This window comes from Anopheles coustani, chromosome 2 (assembly GCF_943734705.1).
Source record: "Anopheles coustani chromosome 2, idAnoCousDA_361_x.2, whole genome shotgun sequence".
Lineage (NCBI taxonomy): Eukaryota > Metazoa > Arthropoda > Insecta > Diptera > Culicidae > Anopheles > Anopheles coustani.
The window spans coordinates 88,635,104-88,654,258 of record NC_071289.1 but is presented as its reverse complement, the minus strand read 5'-3'; the positions used below and the strand labels follow the sequence as shown (position 1 = coordinate 88,654,258).

The following is a 19,155-nucleotide window of genomic DNA, read 5'->3' as shown; positions in this document are numbered from 1 at the left end:
TTGCCATTCATTCTTTGAATTAAGAATGATTTGCCCTTTTCGTCAGCAGTATTTTCCTAATTAAAAGCCATTAGTGGTTTGTAGAACCAAGCGTAGAAAGTTTACTGCCGTTTTATCAAATTTCCAATTCTGGCAAAATGCTCACTGATAGCTATTTGAACCGAACACTTACCCTTTGGGCTGCTATAAGGCAACGGAGGGAGAACTTAGCCAGTCCCGGATTGCAAAGGATCGAAATTTTGCCCCCTTTTCCTCATTTCCGCTTAAACTGTTTTTCATCTGGAAAATCTCGAAAAGGCTTACCGTAACTTTACCAAGAAAAACCGAAAAATGATCAACTTCGCCATACTTCAATGGACCCCTTTTTCTGGCGAGAAGATGTACTTATCCACCCCGATTTATCCCGACACGAACGTCAGCAGCATTTCACTCCCGGTTGCGCTGGTGGAAGGGTTTTGGGGTGAAGGCCACGAAACATTTCATCAGTCTCTATGAAAACAAGTCGTGCTTGGAAACGAACAATCCGAGAATCACAACACGCCCCTTCAAAAATATAAACCCACCGAGCCGGAACGACTCTGATCTGCAAATCCAAATCACGCAATTTTCGGGCCGGGTGTTCGGATTAGTCGGGGGGGCTATTTTCGGTTCACAAGTCGGGCCGTGAAAATTCGGGATTGCGGGGAGGGTTGCGGGTGCGGTTTAATGATTTAATAAATTAGCATTATTTATTGCCGTTCGATTCGCGCAAGGTCTGCGCTTTCCGCTTTCCCTCGGATTTCCTAATTAAGCAGAACAGATGAGGCAATAATGTTTCCCGGGGCAAACCTCATCTACTGACTCCCTCTCTCTCCCTCTCTCCATTCGCGGGGGATCGCAGTTAATTTCAATCCGCAAGTATTGCGTCCTGTGAATTATCCATTTCCCGTTTGCCGCTGTGACTATCTGGAAGCGAAACAAAAAGTTACACCCTTCCCCAGGTTTCACTCGGAACGCACGTACGCACAGACACACGAACGGGGTCTCTCTTTTGGTGCGTTGGTATTCATCAATCCCGCTTGCGATGGGGCGCACAAAGGGGATGAGCAAGGACAAATGTTCCCGAATCGTGATGATCATTCGCATCTGGAAAATGATGAAACATATCTATCTTCCCACGGAGCTAAACAACGGCCAAACAGGCACAAACAACCAGTGTTGGGTTGAAGGTTGACTCCCCCTTTCCGCTGGAAAAGCAACGGAGGAGAACGCATTAGTTTTCCTTATACCATTCATTAGTAGCCGTTGGCGTGCTTTCAAAGGTGAAGTTATTCTTCGCACGTATTTGGTCAAACCCAGCTGCTAAGCGTGAGGTACGGAGAAAGTGTTTCCCTCCCGAAAACTGTGACGGATCGGGTTTGTAGCCATCGGGGATATTAATATTACATTCCCAAAAAGTATGTTTAGGGAAAGTTTGACACTAGCTCAACAAGGACAATTTAGTTTTATAACAGGTTTCAATGTTTACTAGTTTCATTTTGAATGATTTGTAAAATATAAAACTATACGATATTCAAGGCATAATTACTTGTTACGCAGAAGTAAACAACTTAACAAGAGCTACACATTTTATCGATGCAGAATTGCTGGAAATGTTTTGGCCTACGGAAGACTATTATGTACATTACCGCATTGTATATCATGTCGACCCTTACAGACCTATTTTTTATGTGAAATGTAGCCAATATATTTACGAAGAACGACTGGATGTTTGAACTGTATATTTAACTTCACGAGCAATTGAACGTAACCAATGTAATTTGGAGAAAATACCTTCATCGAATAACATGTTTCACCGCGTCCCGGAACGGTGCAGAATGTTAAACGTGCCGTTATTCCTTTGCACGTGTCCCGTACGGCGTTTGAGTTGTGTTAATTTATTTGCAACCCCACAACTCAACCGTACCCCCATTTCCATTACCATAATAGATAATAAAAAGCAAATTACATCAAATTGAACTAACCGTGCACACATATTCCGTGATCATTCACCGGGTTCCCGGTAACGGCAGCGATTTTGGTGAAACTGTATGTATCGCCTTGTAAATTTGTCTGCCCTCGGCGCCCCACCCACGTAGCGGCACGTCTCTAGTCCGGACGGTTCTGATGCTGATACGTAATCATAGGCATCGCCTTCCTCTAGCCGCCGCCGCGCTCCTCCACACAAAACCTACGAACGAGAGCACAACACACACATGGTTTCCGTACCGCCTCCGCAGATTTTTTTGCCGCTTCTAATCGCGCTAAAGGTTGGCCAAGCGCACCGAATAGAATATACTAACATATACTCCACGTGAAGCCAGCCACCGAGTGAGCAACCGAGCGATCCGACGCTTGGTTTCACCAAAACCAAATCCCCGTGCGCCAAACCGACCGATGAGCGCTAACCAACCGTAAGAATCTTCCTCGGATGAAGTAATTTAATTTGCACATTTTATCCCAACACACCCGGCATGATGGGGGGGAGGAGGAATGAGAATGGGTAATGGGAGGCAAACCTTCTCATTCTTCCGGCTTTCCCGGCGTTCCCACTGCGATGCACGTTTCGCTTCCGATTCCGCCAGTGGTGTGGGGGACGGGAAGGCAAGGAGCACGTGAAACGTGATAATCGATGACTAACTTTTGCGAGGATTCCGGTGAAGAAAATTTCCTCAGCCCCGGTGGGTCGGTTCACTTTCCACCCCACCCCCCGATCGTGCTTTAACAGAAGGCTGGGGAGGAGAGAAGGAGGGCTTACAAGCTTGGATTTCATTAATGCGGGACGACTCATACACTCGAAGGTGGAGGGAAAACGGATCCCAACAATAGGAGGGGGGGTTGGTGTAGTTCACGCTGAGTGAATTGAGTTTTGAATTTTTGATGGAACACTTTGATTATCGGAAATGATGGAATTAGGAACAGGGTGCGGGAGAACCTAGGGGGAAAACATGGTCTACTCGGGAGTAGCGCCAGTTGATTACCTCTGAAAGATTGATTTTCACCTCACAACAAACCGGCTCTCTTCCCTTCCTGTCCCTTTTGCAGGCTGCGGCCCCATTGCTGAAGACGCCACTCTCGCAGGCTCAAGCTCAGGCGTACTCTGCCGCTAACTACACGGCCGTTGCCGCCCGCGCCTACGGAGCCGCAGCTGCCGCCGCCCAACAGCCAACCGTCGCTGGCTACACTACGGTCGCTGGGTAAGTTATATCCGGTGGAGCTTTGGAGCCCTTCCGACCCCTATCCGAACTCCACTCATTGGCTCGTTTGTTTCGCCACCTACAGCTACGGAAGAGCCGAGTATGCTGACCCGTACTTGGGACACGGTATCGGTCCGGTACCCGGCTACGGGGTAAGTGTCCCTTTATCACCTTCCCTCCATGAACCACAAAAACTTACTAACAAACTTCTATTTCTTTTTAGGCGACTATGTATCGAGGCGGATACAACCGCTTTGCGCCGTACTAAGCTCCAAAACCTAGAAGGCGTTCTGCCATCGTTTCTTTATGGAGGAAAGGATCGTTGGGTTCGTCTTAAAACGCCCGACCAAAATCCCCGAGAAAGAAACGGCGGGCGGTTACACAAAGCAAGAACGATACCACCGGATTCATACGACAGACGCGCGCGCGGGGTACATCTGCAGAAACACAGCTGTGTCGGATGACTTCTGGATATGTGTTTAGTTTAGTTTTCTTGTTGTCCTGTGTTTCTCTAATCAAGACCTGCTAGTAGACGGTCACACGGATAGATGATGAAGAACGGTTATGTAGGTGGCCAGTTGAGCGCCAAGAGAACGTACTCCAGAGGAGATTAGATATGCTAGAGATAGCCTATCGACCGCGATAGAACCGGCACACACCTTCACAGCGACAACAACTTTCCACCACGGAAGAAGAAGTGGAAAACTAATAGAATCTCAAAAAGGTACCGCAAAAGTACCAAACATTTGACCTCCACAATTGGTACGACCTTACCGTCGTACGACCGTATCGAGGTTTGCGCATCACAATTTAGTTTCAGTTTGATTACGTTGTCGTAAAACTTTTGTGCTTTTCAGTACAACTACGCACAAATTTGTGCTGTTCCGATTTTCTTTCGTGTAAGAGATTGAAATTAAGCAAAGGAAGGGAATGGAAAATGATATAAACAAAAACCAAAGGACAATGGAAAGGAAAAGGAACAAAGAGGCACCGACGAAAGCGCACAAACCACGCAGAAAGTCCTCCGGATCCTCTCCGTTTCAGGGAGATAAACAAAGTGAAACAACAACAACACAATTAAACACCACACAACACGAAACCAACATCACCGATCGGATAAGCACTTTGTAATTGCGTAGCTTATAATTATTACGACCGGATCGAACGGTCGAAGCGAGCTGCGGTTAAATTGTATATGGCCATGAGTTGTTTTTCTTTCGTTTCGTTTCGTTTTTTTGTGCATAGAGATAGGTTAACGTTTTGTTTTATCGCTTCCTTTAGGGTACGGTTTAAGGTTAGTTCGCTCGGTTTAGGTGAAACCCCCTGATGATGAGCTTAAGTACCAGCTAGCGAATGCTAGCAAAAACAAGGCAGCTCTCTAAGAAAAGGCACACAGATGCGTTATGTGCGGATGCGCTGTGTTATGCTCGTCAAGTCAAGATCAACTATTCCCAACCAGAGGGCGACAACCCGTACCATTCGACGGAGGGTGTGTCCCAGTGTCGATAGTTTCGTTGATACACCAAAGAAAGCATGAAACGATCCCAGGATGGAAATTAGTATGACAAAAAACCAAGTATGTAGCAGTAAAGTAACTAACCTCAGTGTCATAAAGATAGTTTGCGTCACGTTTTGTTTTGAGTAAGAGTTTTCGAACGTTTCTACCCAAAGCCCTTCCGCATGTTCAGTTTTCGCAAACGGCAAAATAATACTCATTGCAACACGTAAAATCTCACTCCTCACATGATCTGAGCGGCGCGTGCGTGTTGGGTTAAAATTGTAGTAAAATTCCAATGTACGTTGAAGGAAAGTTGAATCCCATTATCTTTAACGTGTGATACGATTTGCTTTGTATCTGCCAGTTTCCACGGTTAGAATACAAGCAAAACAAAACATGCTCAACATGTGTGTTACGAAATAGTAACACTTCTACCGTGGCTGCATCAGTTTATAGTAGCAAACAGATACACACAATGCTGTAACTGACTTATTTAACAGACAATTTGTCTGACCACTTCCAATCGTCGACCATCGCACATGTACGATCTTCAAGCGCACAAAATATCGAACCAGTTTTCTTTTGCGGAAGTGAAACACGAAAGCCCTAGCAGCCCCACGTACGACTTGTGATAAAAGAGGAACATACACTTCCAACTGTTTCGGACTCGGGAGCGAGAAAGTGTACTCGATGTAAGCTCGATCTTCCATCTTCTCACAGGCACAACATAAGTTTGTTTCTCGCAAGTGGCACAAAAATAAAATACGATTCTTTAGCAGTAGTTCAATGTTCAGATTGAAAATACGATTTATTACATATTTACTTTAATACGTTGTTAAATTAGACTTGTTTTTTGTTCGTTCTACACCTGGTTTTTCAAGCACACAATATGTAATGTAAAAGTAGTTGTTCTTGGTTCTTCCAATGTAGGAAAGATTCGTTCACATACATTTGTATTAAACAACAAATATTGTAACCATTACAACAAAAACAACCCGGTATCAACCGCATACTCTTCCGCTGAAATCGAAATCTGTGCTGAAATGTGTGATAAGAAGATGTGGGGTGGGATTTTTAACCGCTTCCGGAACTTTACGCCACCATCCAGCCATCGGATGTGGAACAACAGTGCTCGTGCTGATCGTGCACAAAACACAAAATTTAACACGAAAAATAAAATCAGAACAGACTTGGCTGCAAAGCGCAAAAGCCGTAAAAGAAATCGCTCAAAAGGAGAAACTTCATTTGTGTGAAGTTGCTATTTTTCAACTCCCCCCGCATACATTAAACATTAGATCGTAGCTTAGACGTTAAGAGGAGTAGAAGCAGACACAGATACACGGAGCAAGTGAACGATGCGGAAACATTAGAATTGTGCAGTGTAGTGCAAGTAAGAAAAACGTGTGTAAGTTCGTGAGTGTCTGCCGTATGATGTATGAATGTTGAGTGAAAATTCCTTCCCACCCCTTTCCCGAGGACAGCCCGAAGCTGAAGTGGAAATTTAAATTACATACACACAAACATAACGCATAAAAGAAACGCAAAGCAAAACAAATGAGAAATCCAAAGTCATCGTACGCGTCGTTTTAGAGTAGATTCTAACTAATGGTAATCTGTAGGTACTATCAAGCAATGTAAAGGGCAGAGAGAAAGAGAGTATGAATTATCACAAAACGATAGCAACCGGCAGATACATGCCGAGAGGCATGATCGAACTACAGTGTGTCAAAAGTCGGCTGATAAAGCCATAAGAGAAACGGAAGGAAAATCAACCTTCTTCTTTCCGCTCAGCAGTGCACAAATGCTGGCGAATATCGTCAAAACGCGTCGCTCAAACGTGAACGCAGCCATATTAATCGTTAGTCGGCACTGCAACTCGCACGCCTTATCGCTGTTGCTTTGCGTTATGTAACTCGTTTACGTATATTTGATTACTTCCTCTCATATTTTAATGATAGATATAAAATAATATTTCCTTTTAACGATGAAAGAGTAACCTTGTCATTTTAGTTCACTCGACCCGTTTTTTTCAGAATAAGTTTTTAAAAGAGTTTTACCTTTTGCGCCCTTTCTTCTTTCTATAACTTTTAATGAAATCCTTTTACTGATCCTTGGTACAGTGTGTTTGCTCTTTGATATCGATCGCGTGCTACCATAGTTGTTTCGAACGAGCTTATTCTACGACACTTGAATCTTTGTGTTGCTGTTATACGCATATTTTCTACTAAACCGCTATACTGAACAAAATTGCAAGCTTTGTTGCAGGGCTTTGCTCCAGCAAGACGGCCTCCTCTCGTTGATTACACGCCGCACGCTCCGTGTAAATAGGTCTCCCTTTTACCAGTGTTCCTCCTTTCGTAGTATGGTTTTAATAAAAAAAAAGTAACGTCCTGAAACGTAGAATGCAATCGATCAGAGATCGAATTTTCAAAACGTATTTCTCATGGGGCAGATAATGAAAGCAAAAAATGCAGAAAACAAGAAAATCATACAAATGTAATAGCGATTAGGTTTGGTGCAGCTTTTTAAACAAAGCTTGACTCAAAAAAAAAAACAGAAAATGAAGGAAAAATCAAAGTTTAAAAAAGTAGCTTTAAAATAATTCAAAACTTTAGCAACATATAAAAAGAATAGCAAAGTAGAGGAAAAGCTCTTCAAAACAACCGATACAAATCAGCTGGTATCTGCTGAATGTGTAAATGCTATGGTGAAATGAAATTGAACAAAAAATTACATTAGCTTCCCTTTTTCTGGGGAGCATGCAACCACCAATGCGACAATGGACAAGGAGACGAAAACAAAACCATGAAGCTCAAGTCAAACAAAATATTATACTGTAGCCGATCCGCTGTCCACTGTTTTTAATTCGATATCGATTATTGTGCGGGCATCGTTTGAAGAGATCTTTTACTGATTGCCACCGCCGCATCCACCAAGTATCTTCCTTCCTTTCTTCCTTCCTACCTTCCACATCGTCCTGTTCAGTGTAATAGTGGTAGTATAGAGCGTGCGTGAATGATAAGATAGATTCGATATTGATATAGTAATTCTCAACTACAAAACTACGCTCCGAGCAGAAAGGAAAAACAAGTCTTGACAAGTTCGTAGTGCAGTCCCGTTTTTTCGCTCGCAGGAGCAACGATTTCCCAGCGCAAAGACGTGGATAAGGAACAGCAAGCTCTGGTAACACAGAAGTAAGCGATGCGCTTGAATGGGCAACACAAGATGAAACAAGAATAAAATCTGCTAAACAGTGTTAGAACATAAATTTTAAGAAATTAAAAATAAAGAGAAAGAAAGAGAGACATAAAGAGAGAGGAACAAAAAAGCAAGAGAGAGAGATAGAGCGATTGTGTGTAATTACAAGCTCTCGTTTTCGCCAAATTATTACTATTAATGGAAGAATATAAAACATACAAACACAAAAAAAAAACACAAAAATGCTCCACTGCATAACAAAAGTATATAAATTTATTCTTATTCATAGTGTTTAATGGTGAATGCCACAAAACGACGACAAAAGCACTTATTCGTAGTGCAAAACAGAAAGGGCGAAGGCATGATTAAAGAATTAAAACCACCACATCAAAGAAAAACATGGACTTTACTACAGCTTAACAAACAAAGAACGACCCCACCACGTGTCGTGGTGTGAAGCAAAGGAAAACATATAAACCAAAAGTCGAATGAGAGGAGCCGGCATGTGATTCAAGAGCAGCAAAATAAAACACAATCCACGGTCATCAAACAGATGAAATAAATCAAACAAATTTCCCCACATTACAAAAAGGACACCCGAACAAGCATAAAAGTTGAAAAGAAATAGAACTCCGAAGTACCACAAACCAGTAGCGAATTCACAGCAAAGCAAAAGGCATAGTGGTATAGTGTTATTAACACCGAAACCCAGAAACAAAATATGGCTGTAGAAGCACAAGAGGGAAACTCACGGAGTAAAACACGCATTAGTCGAAAATAGTAGGAAGCGGCATGGACCGTCAGAAGGTGAGCAAAATTGTACCAAACTCGGGGCATGCATGGAGCCTGCCCCGTCCGTCACTACCAATCAACCATAGTTCCCGTAGCATTACGAGGCCATACTTGAACGCTCATCCCCAATGCAAGCATGCCTCCCTCCTCTCGCAGAAAACCCGTTCGATCTAAAACGATACATAAAGTAGTACAATACATACACTAGTAGAAACCGAACCGGAAGGCTATATCCATATTTGGATTCTGTCCACAGCGGGTGAGGATGAAAAACACTCTTCGCAAGCAACATTGATACTCACAGAACAACCGCAGAAAATGGTTCATGTCGATTCGCTCGGTCCAGATCCAAATAAGCAAAACACGATTTAAAAGGAAATCTAAATATTCATTCTACAATAGTGAATGTAGGTGCCACACAAAAACCACACACAAAAAAAAAATATTTAAAAAAAAAAAACAAACAAACAAACAAACAAACCACAACAGTAATGCATCCAATAGAAACATAAAAGTTTAGTAGAATGTCCAAAGAGAGGATTTTCAGCATCAGAAAGCATAAAATATTAAAAGCTACTAAAAAGTGTGTTCTATCACACTATCACAGGAAACATACACAACACAGAACACACAACACCCATTCACCAACATCATGTTCTTCTTTTTTTATAATAAAATTTTCATAAAATGCCAACTATGATGCGTGCTATCGTTTTTATTTAAACCTATCCGAAACATTATCCGTAATTTCCATTGGGCTCATTTTCCTGAGAGTTGAATATTCTACCCAGGTAAATCAAGGAAACAAAATTTAAATGATTTATTTATTTCTAAATAACTTTTTACAAATAAATAGTAGCATCAGTCTCTTGTTCGATTTTAAATCAACGGGATATTTATTGATTCATTCATAAGTGGTATTCTCTTCTCTACGCGAGAACTTATGTAAAAACTAGAAAAGATGGTCAAAATATAGTAACATACTTGAGACTAAACTACGTATTTTGAATAGACCATTCGTTTGAGGGATCGTTTGTTAAAATCGGTTAAGGAACTATAGTTTTTACAAAAAGTTAATTTCAAACTGGCTTTTTTAAATCAAAATTTCAAATCAAGGTTGTTTTACCTTTTCGCCCGCCGGGCGAATCTGTTCCAACACGGATTTTTTTCTCAAAAACAAGAAAAGGTAATAATTTAAAATATGACCTTTCACAAAGTAGTGCGCCCTGAAAAGACCTCTCATTTGAGGGGTCTGCTGCTAAACTTGGTCGAGGCACTAAAAAGTTATTAACAAATGAGCTTTTTTAGCCATTATTTCCAGTTGTAACCAAGGTGTTTGAAGCTTGTTGATGCCGCTGCAGTTTCGTTCTAGTGGTGGGTAAATCAAATCGCTTCTAGGCATTCAAATCCGAATCCACCAAACAGTCGTGAAACGATGTAAACCAATAGATGAAGGCCTGAAAATTAAATATCCATATCTGAATCCCCATTAAATTGTTACTGATAACTCGCTTTTTCGATCAGAATAGAATCAAATCGAGTCTCAAAAAAGCAAATCTGATCTGTGTCCGAATCCGTCCAATGAGATCCAATCCTGTAGAATCCGCCTAGGGATCGATTGTTCGAATCTTCCGAATTCCGATTCTGCCATCACTAATTCCATTACGCCGCGACCAGTCGAATTGCAATGTTCGCGAGATAAACACGTACGGTTCGCTACGTTCTACGGTCGGCGTCGGTACTGCTATCACAGAAAACGCTCTGTTTGATTGCACACGGATTTTATCGGTGCACATTCGCTGGATTCGCTTCTGGTGTTTTGCGACGAGTGATTGCTTCGATAAGGTAACAAAACTTAGTGGTTTGATCGGACAATGCACAAATGAAAACGGATGGCGTTTGACTAACAGAATTGCAAGTCCAGAGTTTTACACAAACAAAACAAAGTGCTGTCAGTTATTTTTCGTGCATAGGAAACAAAACTGAAATAGAATGAAAAATAGATGAAAATTCTTTGTCCAGACTCCAGTCCTTTGTAACCAGTTGAAATCGAAACATAAAAGATTTCAATAACAATTTGTGCAAGTGTGTATAGCGCGAGCTACCGTATCCCGCCTTCCGCACAAATTGTAAATGCATTCGTTTGCTTGTGTGTGCGTGTGTATTCGTTTGCGTACGTGTGTTCCGATGCAGCTGGTCTTGAAATGCAGCAAATGCAACTCAAGGTGCATTGTTATACGGTTGCTACGATTATTATTCGTTGCACCTCGAATTGTGGCAAACATACTCGCCGTTGCGTTCCAGCATTTATTTCATTCTTTTATATATTTTAACAAACTTTTTTTCCTAAAACATTGGAGTGTGTTTCTTCGTACAAAATTTTCCACAAAAGAATATTGTTTTTGCCAAGGCACATAAAGATTAACACACACAAATGCGGTTGTGGAACCCCGCTAGGAAACGGTTTTTCCGTTCGGGTTATTTATCGTCATCCTTTTTCTCTGCTGCCTGCCATGAAGGGTCCTAAAAAAGATTTACAAGTGAGATTCCAACAAAATCTTCCTTCCAAGAACAAGAAAAACAGCTGGATTTCGAAGAATATTTTCGCGCAAATCCGAAAAACGCAACCTTTTCCGTTCGTGTGTTTCGTTACAACCAAGTTTTCACTGTCGGCGGGAGGCCTAGTATGAAGAAGGTTCGCTGGCATGTGGATATTTTTGAACAAAAAGGCTTCCAAAAATAATTCAACCTCTTTTTCTCGCCTGACCATCGCGTGAGGGGGAAAATTATATCAATCTTCCCTTCAATTGAGCATTACTTTAATTCTCTTATTCTATATCTTTTACAGCTTATCGCGGGTTGTGTGTAGATTCTAATTCAACCTTGCGAGTCCGGTGAAAATTAGGAAGTGGTTCTGTGGAAAATCAATGAAAAAATCTGCAATTCAGTACGTAGAATAACAAAGGTGCACTGCACCCTGGTTGGTGTTTTTGGTGTTGGTGCTCCGGTTGCCGCAGGAATTCTTCAATCGGAAGTGTTAAATTCCCGAAGAAAATATAGTTTAGATCCAGTGTAACGAAAGAAGAAAGGCAAAACGGTGTAAATTTTCACATAAACGACGTCGGAGTGTTAGTGTGTGAGATTTTAGTTTTTACATGTGTCCTTGCCAGCAGCATCCAAAGCATTAGAGTAGCCTTGGAGTCCCTCAAAACCCGAGAAACATTCTCGCGCAATTTGGAAGTAAAAAAAAGAGCATCATACCAGCATCGTTTAGTTGCGTCGCACATACACGCACAAACACACACCCGAAACCCGCACAGTGAGTCATGGGGAAGCTACTGAGCCTGCTGGCGCGGGATGAATCAACCTGCTGCACGCCAAAAACGTACGATGTGTTCCTGGACTTTGAGAATGCGGCCCCAACCGACCTGGAGCGGGAGGTGTACGAGGAGGTGGACCACGTCCTGCGGCAGTCCGAGATCGTGCTGGACGAAATCCAGTGCTACAAGGTGGGTCGCTTTTTCTTCTTTCACCCTCAAGGGTATGTGGGACGCGAAAACAGAGCAACGTTTTTCGGAGCACGTCTGCAACAAGGATGTGAAAAGGCGGCTCCGTCCATCCCGTACCGCAAGTTGTTTCGGATTGTGCAAGGTGTGAAAAGTCAATCGAAACAGAGAGACAAAGCGCTACGAGAGCAAGAGCGGGATCGACACAAAGGATTGCAAAAGGAAGGAAACTCACCCAGGCTCAACTGTGAGTTTGACCGCCAAACAGGATAGTCGAGACGAGGGTCTCTTCTGCTCGCCTGCAGCTGACACTGAGAGAAAAGGCTCCCTTTTTCATCCAATGCTCTTATCTCACGCGTTTTATGCTCTTATCAGCGCAACCAACACACAAGGGACAAAACAATAAAAACCACAACCAGCCCTTAAACAGCCGTAGCCCTTGTGTGCGTACGATTGGAGGGTTGTTTTTTTTTCTCTACTCCAATTATTCGTGGTGCTGATAAGCTTAATCAACACACAACCCCAGTAGCTGCTAAACTGGTGGTTGTGCGCGATTTTGCTGCATCAGAATGCACAAGGGACAAAATGGTGGGAAATGTGTGTTAGTCAAGGGAGGCTGTGTTTTGATGCTCGTTTGACAGGAGCAAAGGATGTTGTCAGTCGCTAGTTTGACAGATGAACAATGCGCGGGGAGGAATGTTGTTCAAGGACGATAAGAGCAATCGATGCCATTCACTCCGCATCCTGCGCTGTGTCCTTGGAAATTGAAATACAGTTGTTGTCTCATTGCTTTCTCATCTCTCACTTGATCTTTGGCCCTTGTTTCTTTTCTAGATAGCATCTTTTTTTTATCTTTTCACTCATTTGTTTGCATTATTTATGTTATGATTTCCTTACCCATCCGAAGTATAAGTGCCAAGCCCCTTGGATTGGCTAGTGCGATGTTTTCTTTTATCCATCTCTGTGCAGAATGTCGTCCTCCAAACGCTTGATCACCATATTTCCTTTCCTTTTTGTTGTATAATCTTCGCCGGGTTGTGTTTTTGGATCGAATTAATGTTTATAGCAAAAATGAACGATCGCTACGCGCCTTCACCTTCTCCCCCTTTCTTACTGGTGTAGAAATGTGGGATTGTGGGTTAACTAGATTCAAGAAACTTCCACGCTGATTCGTTGCGCCCATGCGTTCCCCATCGTCATCAACACACCGTCCACGCTATCGGGCGTCTTTTTATCAAACATGTTTCCTTTTTGGCACGCGAAGTTTCGGTGAAAGTATTGCATGTGGACGAATCCATCGGACTTGAAATGTGAAGTAAGGAAAAATAACTTTTTACACACTCTTCCCTTCAATCACACATCGAATTGCTTGTGATGAATAGGCTGAGTTTGTTGGTTGATTATTGATTAGTGTTTTCCTCCAACGAAACGGGAGCGGCTCAACCCTGCGGGTAAATGGTGGAGATGGCACAGATTGGGAGCACAAGGGGTCAAGTTTAATGGAGTTGTTTGTCGGACGCCCGTGTCTATGATGAGCTATCAAATTATCACACACCCAATCGTAGCTTTTCGGTGGAAAACTTTCTTCTGTTTTGATATGTTTTTTCACCTTTTTCGCACCGAAATTGATCCCCGATTGTTCCTTCGGGCGTAATGGAAGCTTTCGTCCATAGAATGGAAAGAAAAACTGTACATAATTTGATACCCACCCTGCAAAGTTCAGTCCATTGCGGTTTCATACACATAAAGAGGTCTGCGTTTGGTGGCCTGCTAACCGTAATAAGATAGATATGTGTAATGTTGCTTTATTAATAGCACTTATCAGACTTGTGTTGGAATTCCCATCAGAACGTTCGTGAAACGTCAATGGTTTTGGAGCATACAAAAAGAAATAAACAGTCGCACTTGATGCACATTTGATCAGTTTTAATAATTTTCAATTAGAATTTCAAACATGGTCATGAAAATTATTTTCTACTATTAGTAATACGCATGAAACCGCTTAATTTAAGCTTTAGCAAAGCCATGACAAAATGCAAGAAACCCATAAATTTCCCCCTAGCATGGTTACCCCCGTAATACCATCGAAAAGCGCATCCAATTTCCATGTTGTTTTATTTTTCTTAATCCTACCTTTTATTTTGCCATTGCATCACGTTACGGGTTATGCTGTCGGGCTTTTCCACCTTAACGGGCAGATGGGCAGGTTGATGTAATTAAGTAAACATTAGCCAAACAACAACGGCACAATGAAGGTGGTTTCACTTTTCCGTAACATCAGAGTCAAATCCACCGAAAAACAAAAAAAAAACATTTTCTACCATACAGACAAGCAAAGGAAACGTCTACGAAAACGACGACGCAGTTTGGAGATGGACGCCACATCCGTTTTCTTGGCCCCTCGCCCCGCGGAGACTTTCCACGGATTAATGTTGTGGTTCAAGAGAAGGAGAGGGGAGGAGATCGTTGCCGAGATGTTGGCCTTAGGTACATGAGTCTCGGTGCGCGTTGCCTCTTCTGAGATTATTTGTTCCGCCCCAAAACAAAGTTGCCGTTTTTTTCGACTAACATAATCCACCGAGATGTAACCGGCGTCTGTCGCCACACATCTGTCTGCTTTACTTTTTAGTTGATTTTTCCATCATCGTACGGTTTTCTTCGCTGGGCGAGGCCTTTGCCCTCACCGCACGTCCATTAATCGTACGTAGGACGGTGTGTAGATCGTCAGTTTCGACAACTTTGACAAATCCCCCACTTCGATCAGACACATTCGTTTGGCGGTTTTCCGAAAGGTTCCACCATGTTTTCCCCTTTCCTGGAGGGCCATTTTCGTTTGTTAATAGGCAAAGAAAAATTGTTTACATTTGCTCCTCGTTACTTACCTCGAGCAGGAAAATTGCTTTCTCGAGTGTTGCTCTGCTCACGGGTTTGGAATTATTCGTAATGGGAAAATAATTACGCCCGTTGTAAGGAAGTTTTGCTTTTACGCATTATCTTCTGCAAAGTTTCTCAAAGAATTTTGGGTCGAGCTCGAGAATCCCAAATGTGTAGGTAATAATATTTTTTTAAACATGAGGTTAGCGCTAACAAAACAAACATTCTCCACTTTTTTTCCCACTGGCCAAGTGCGCGCTTCAGCGCAAACGGAGAAAAACTCTCACTTTCCCTGAGCCGATACATGGAAAACACATCTCCCGGAACCATCATCGTCTTTCAACGACCTCCCAACTCGCGCGCGCGTGGTCTATAATTTCACAATATTTTCGGAAGAAAAGATCCCACTTGGTGCGAAGATGCTCGCGTTGGAAATTAACCCTACCATCCACATCACTCCCAATTTTCCCCCCTCTTTACGTGGCTGTAGAGGTTTTAGTACATATGAAGAAGAAATCGGCTCATCTCATAAGCAGAGCACTTCTTTTTCGCTCCAAGTGAGGCAATATGAAACCATTTCTCGACCGCTTTCTTCTTCCTCGTCGGGGTTTGGTTCCGTTTTTGTGGCTCATAGTGGTTTTGCATAATCCATTAAACAGATCTTTGTTAAAATATTGTATTAATTAATGATTTCAGAATTGTAAGCATATCAAAGCAATGCAAAGTGGAATAATTTTATCAAGTCACAAAAGTTACTTAGCTTATATGACGTGTTGTATGAATACTGTCCAGTAAACTTTAGTAAGTAGTAGTAAAGTAAAAAAGGTCTTGAATGCAAAAATGTATATTAGTACTCCTATGAAAGAATGCAGCGCAACTAAGAATATAAAAAGCATAAATTTGTCCGTTCGCTAATGTTGGCCAATCTTCTATCATACAACTTTTTTTTTCTTATAAAATTTTTTTCGGTAGAATTTTTATTTGATTGCGCTTTTTTATTGCTTAAAAATACCGTGCGTGCTTTATACCATTTAATAGACATGAAATTATCACGACTCCACGGAACCGTCCCATTCCTCCGCGTTAAAGCCCACTGTGCGGCGGCGGCGGTACACTTTACGCGAACATTTATTTACCCTCGACAGCATGCGTACCCTCCGCCCCCAAGGCGTTCCGCGGAAAAAGGCCCTCAAAATGAACCGGTGGAAATTGGGGTGGGTAGGAGAAGGAAATATCTATTCTAAAACCAGCGCCGACGGATCGTCTCTCAGCGCATCCGCGCACCAGCCACGCGAGCGAAAAAAAAAGGAAAGCCCATTAAAAGTGACCCCGTTTTTCCGCGCTCTTTCCAACCACCGGTGGCCACCGTGTGGAAGTCGCAATGGTTCTATTTTCGAACGCCCGGAATGAGGAAGCTCCAACCCCGGCGGGCATGAACGATGGATATCGATGGTAGCGGATCGATTATTGTCGATGCTGTTTCACTTACCTTTAGCTTTGGATTTGGTTTGCCAATTGGAAGTGAGGGAATGTGACTGTTGCTGCTAAACTCAAAAGTATTATGTAAAAAATATTTTTAATTCATTCAAAGTAATTCACAGACCGGAAAACGGAATATCCGCTTCCGATCGATTGAATAAATTCGGCATCCCCATTTCTAGCCATGCGTCGAGCCACCTTCTGTACGCCTCAGTTTCAGATAGTTGCTGAGGAAAAAAAATGAAAAACAGCGTCACTGATTATTTATTAGCTCGTCATCGATGAGCGCGATGGGAGCCACGGAAAGTGTCTTTTTCCTGTGTATGTTCCCTCCGAACGATCAATTTTGTACGCGACAATAGTAATCTTTAATCGTGAGCATGCGACACGGGGGCGCAAAAACCAAACCCTCCCAACGGTGGAGAGAAGCAAGGGCAAACCGACAAGAGGCTCCCGAACAGATAAGATAACCTCGGAAACTAGACAAACCGTTCGCCCCTTCGTTCTGTTGTGCGCTTTTTGAGATTTAATATTCCCATTCCGCCCGAATGGGGAAGCAAAAGTTGGCGAAAGTCGGACCGGGAATGCATACAATTTGCCTCGGTGTGATGATCGCACCCCCAAGAGGAAGCTCTAATTTATGGTGGGCGGATAGTCGGGGCGCTGTTTCATGTGTGTGGGTGGGGATTAGGTGTTGGAGATATGAGGTTTTATTTTCTGCAAACGTTAGTAGTGGAGCCGCAACTAGTTAAACGATGGAAAAATAAAAATATGATGTACGTGTCCTATTTGCAAACGAGTTTCAAGTCGGTCAAATAAAAACGGATAAAATATTTTTCATTGATTTGTTTAAAAAAAACACGGGGAAAACGAAACAAAACAACCTAAACTCGTTTCAAAGTATAACTATACTGAAATCATTTTTGTAGCTTTGGCTTGATGAGTCTAAGCGTTAGAACAAGTAATATAATAATAATTCATAGCTTGGCGCATTTTTCTTTTTAATAATGCCATAAAAATTTAAAACTATCCAGGAATGTGATATATTATATATTTCAATAATACATAATCGAACATGAGCTGTTTTACAAGACCTTCGTCTAATTTATTTACGAAGGTCCGTCCCGTTACAATAACCCATACATTCATTGTTAAGTCTAACTTCAACGTTCAAAGTTGGTAATATTACCAGCACACGCTATCAGAGTACCGGACTCAAACAGGGAAGCTTAGTTCCTAGAATTCCAAATAACATCAATTCCCTATCAATCGCAAACGGAAGCGAACCGATTAAACGAATATTTGGCGACTCGCTTAACCGTTTGCACTATCAACACCAACAACAAACGTTATCTCGGCAAACGTTTGCGGAATCAAACCGAACGGGTGGGGAAAAAAAGCTTATGCTCTTCTACTTAGCAAACCAAGCCGACCACCGGCGTTGTCCTATCGCACGCCTACCGCCACTAGTTTTTCCTTCCCCGCGTTACAATAATCACGCGCAAACGCCGCGAAATAGTGTGCCCTCAACGTTTGGTTTAGTGTTTGGAGTATGAACAAACAAAAAAAAACTGGGGAGTAAAAAGAGAATTGCGGCTATTTTCGCCCTGCAACCGTTGCGTCATCGTCGACGAGCAAATAATAAACGGGCGATAGATAACGACGACGCCTCTGGTGTGGAGCCTCGGGGTGGCGATAAAACCTTAAGGGATAGTAGACGGCCAACACCCAACCGAATTGCGTTGACTTATTGCTGGCTTTCAGCTAACCCTACTAACTCGTGAGAATAAGGGTTTGATGTTAATTTATATCATAAAAACACTTTTTCATTATTGCTAAATGGTTTAGAACAAACATTTTCGAAAGATACTATACAACTCCAACCTAATGCTGTGAACATTATATCGAAACAGCAAATAATTTTTTGAAATAAAAATATGTTTGTAATCAATTATTTCATGAAAAAAAAAACCCAAAAAGAAGATGTAAATTGAAGTAAACGATAAAATAAAGATAAGTACATATAAAGTACAAACATAATTGTCTAAAATTAACGTGTGGATTAGTGTTGTGTCTTATGAATCTTTTGACTCGAGATTCATTCATACGAATCGTTCAGCTAAGATACATTCACATGGATTCATGAATCTTATGGGATTTGAATCTTCAAACGCTAATGAAACCGAAACCTTAATGAATCTTCATGCATCTTTCATGGATCATTCATAAATCTCTATGATTCTTTCATTGGCGTGGATCATGCGACCAAAAACAAAGAGGTCTCTTTACCCTTTTTTTTTGCTCATCACTTTTCATCAATTGATTAATATTAGGGATTCATGAATCTCTCATTCAACGATTGATGAATCTCTAAAACACAAAGAATCATTCTGGTTCATGAATCTGAATTTCATTTACACAACTTAAGTCGATGCATCGAATGTAAACAAATAACAAAATGCCACACCTTATTTATTTATTTTTTTCGGTTGTGCACCTATTGTTAATATAAATGTTTACTTTTCAACTACGAAAGAAACATGCAGACAAAGAGTGAAATTATGCTGTCGCCAAAATGACAAACATGGAGCGC

The 19,155-nt window shown here is 41.9% G+C and overlaps 2 protein-coding genes across 5 annotated transcripts in view; both read left to right on the top strand.

Moving 5' to 3' along the window:
• LOC131267731 (AF4/FMR2 family member lilli-like) overlaps positions 1-9,236 on the top strand; it is a 169,911-nt gene extending 160,675 nt beyond the window's left edge. For all 4 annotated transcript variants that reach the window (XM_058270675.1, XM_058270678.1, XM_058270676.1 and 1 more), the window contains 3 exons: positions 3,064-3,215; positions 3,301-3,367; positions 3,439-9,236. In XM_058270675.1, the coding sequence (XP_058126658.1) occupies positions 3,064-3,215; positions 3,301-3,367; positions 3,439-3,483 (264 nt within the window). In that variant the 3' untranslated portion in view covers positions 3,484-9,236. The remainder of the gene's footprint in view (positions 1-3,063; positions 3,216-3,300; positions 3,368-3,438) is intronic.
• Positions 9,237-11,934: 2,698 nt separating this feature from the next.
• Positions 11,935-19,155, top strand: part of LOC131267738 (CYFIP-related Rac1 interactor B) — a 32,173-nt gene continuing 24,952 nt past the window's right edge. The window contains exon 1 of the mRNA XM_058270685.1: positions 11,935-12,212. Within this exon, the coding sequence (XP_058126668.1) occupies positions 12,030-12,212 (183 nt within the window). The 5' untranslated portion in view covers positions 11,935-12,029. The remainder of the gene's footprint in view (positions 12,213-19,155) is intronic.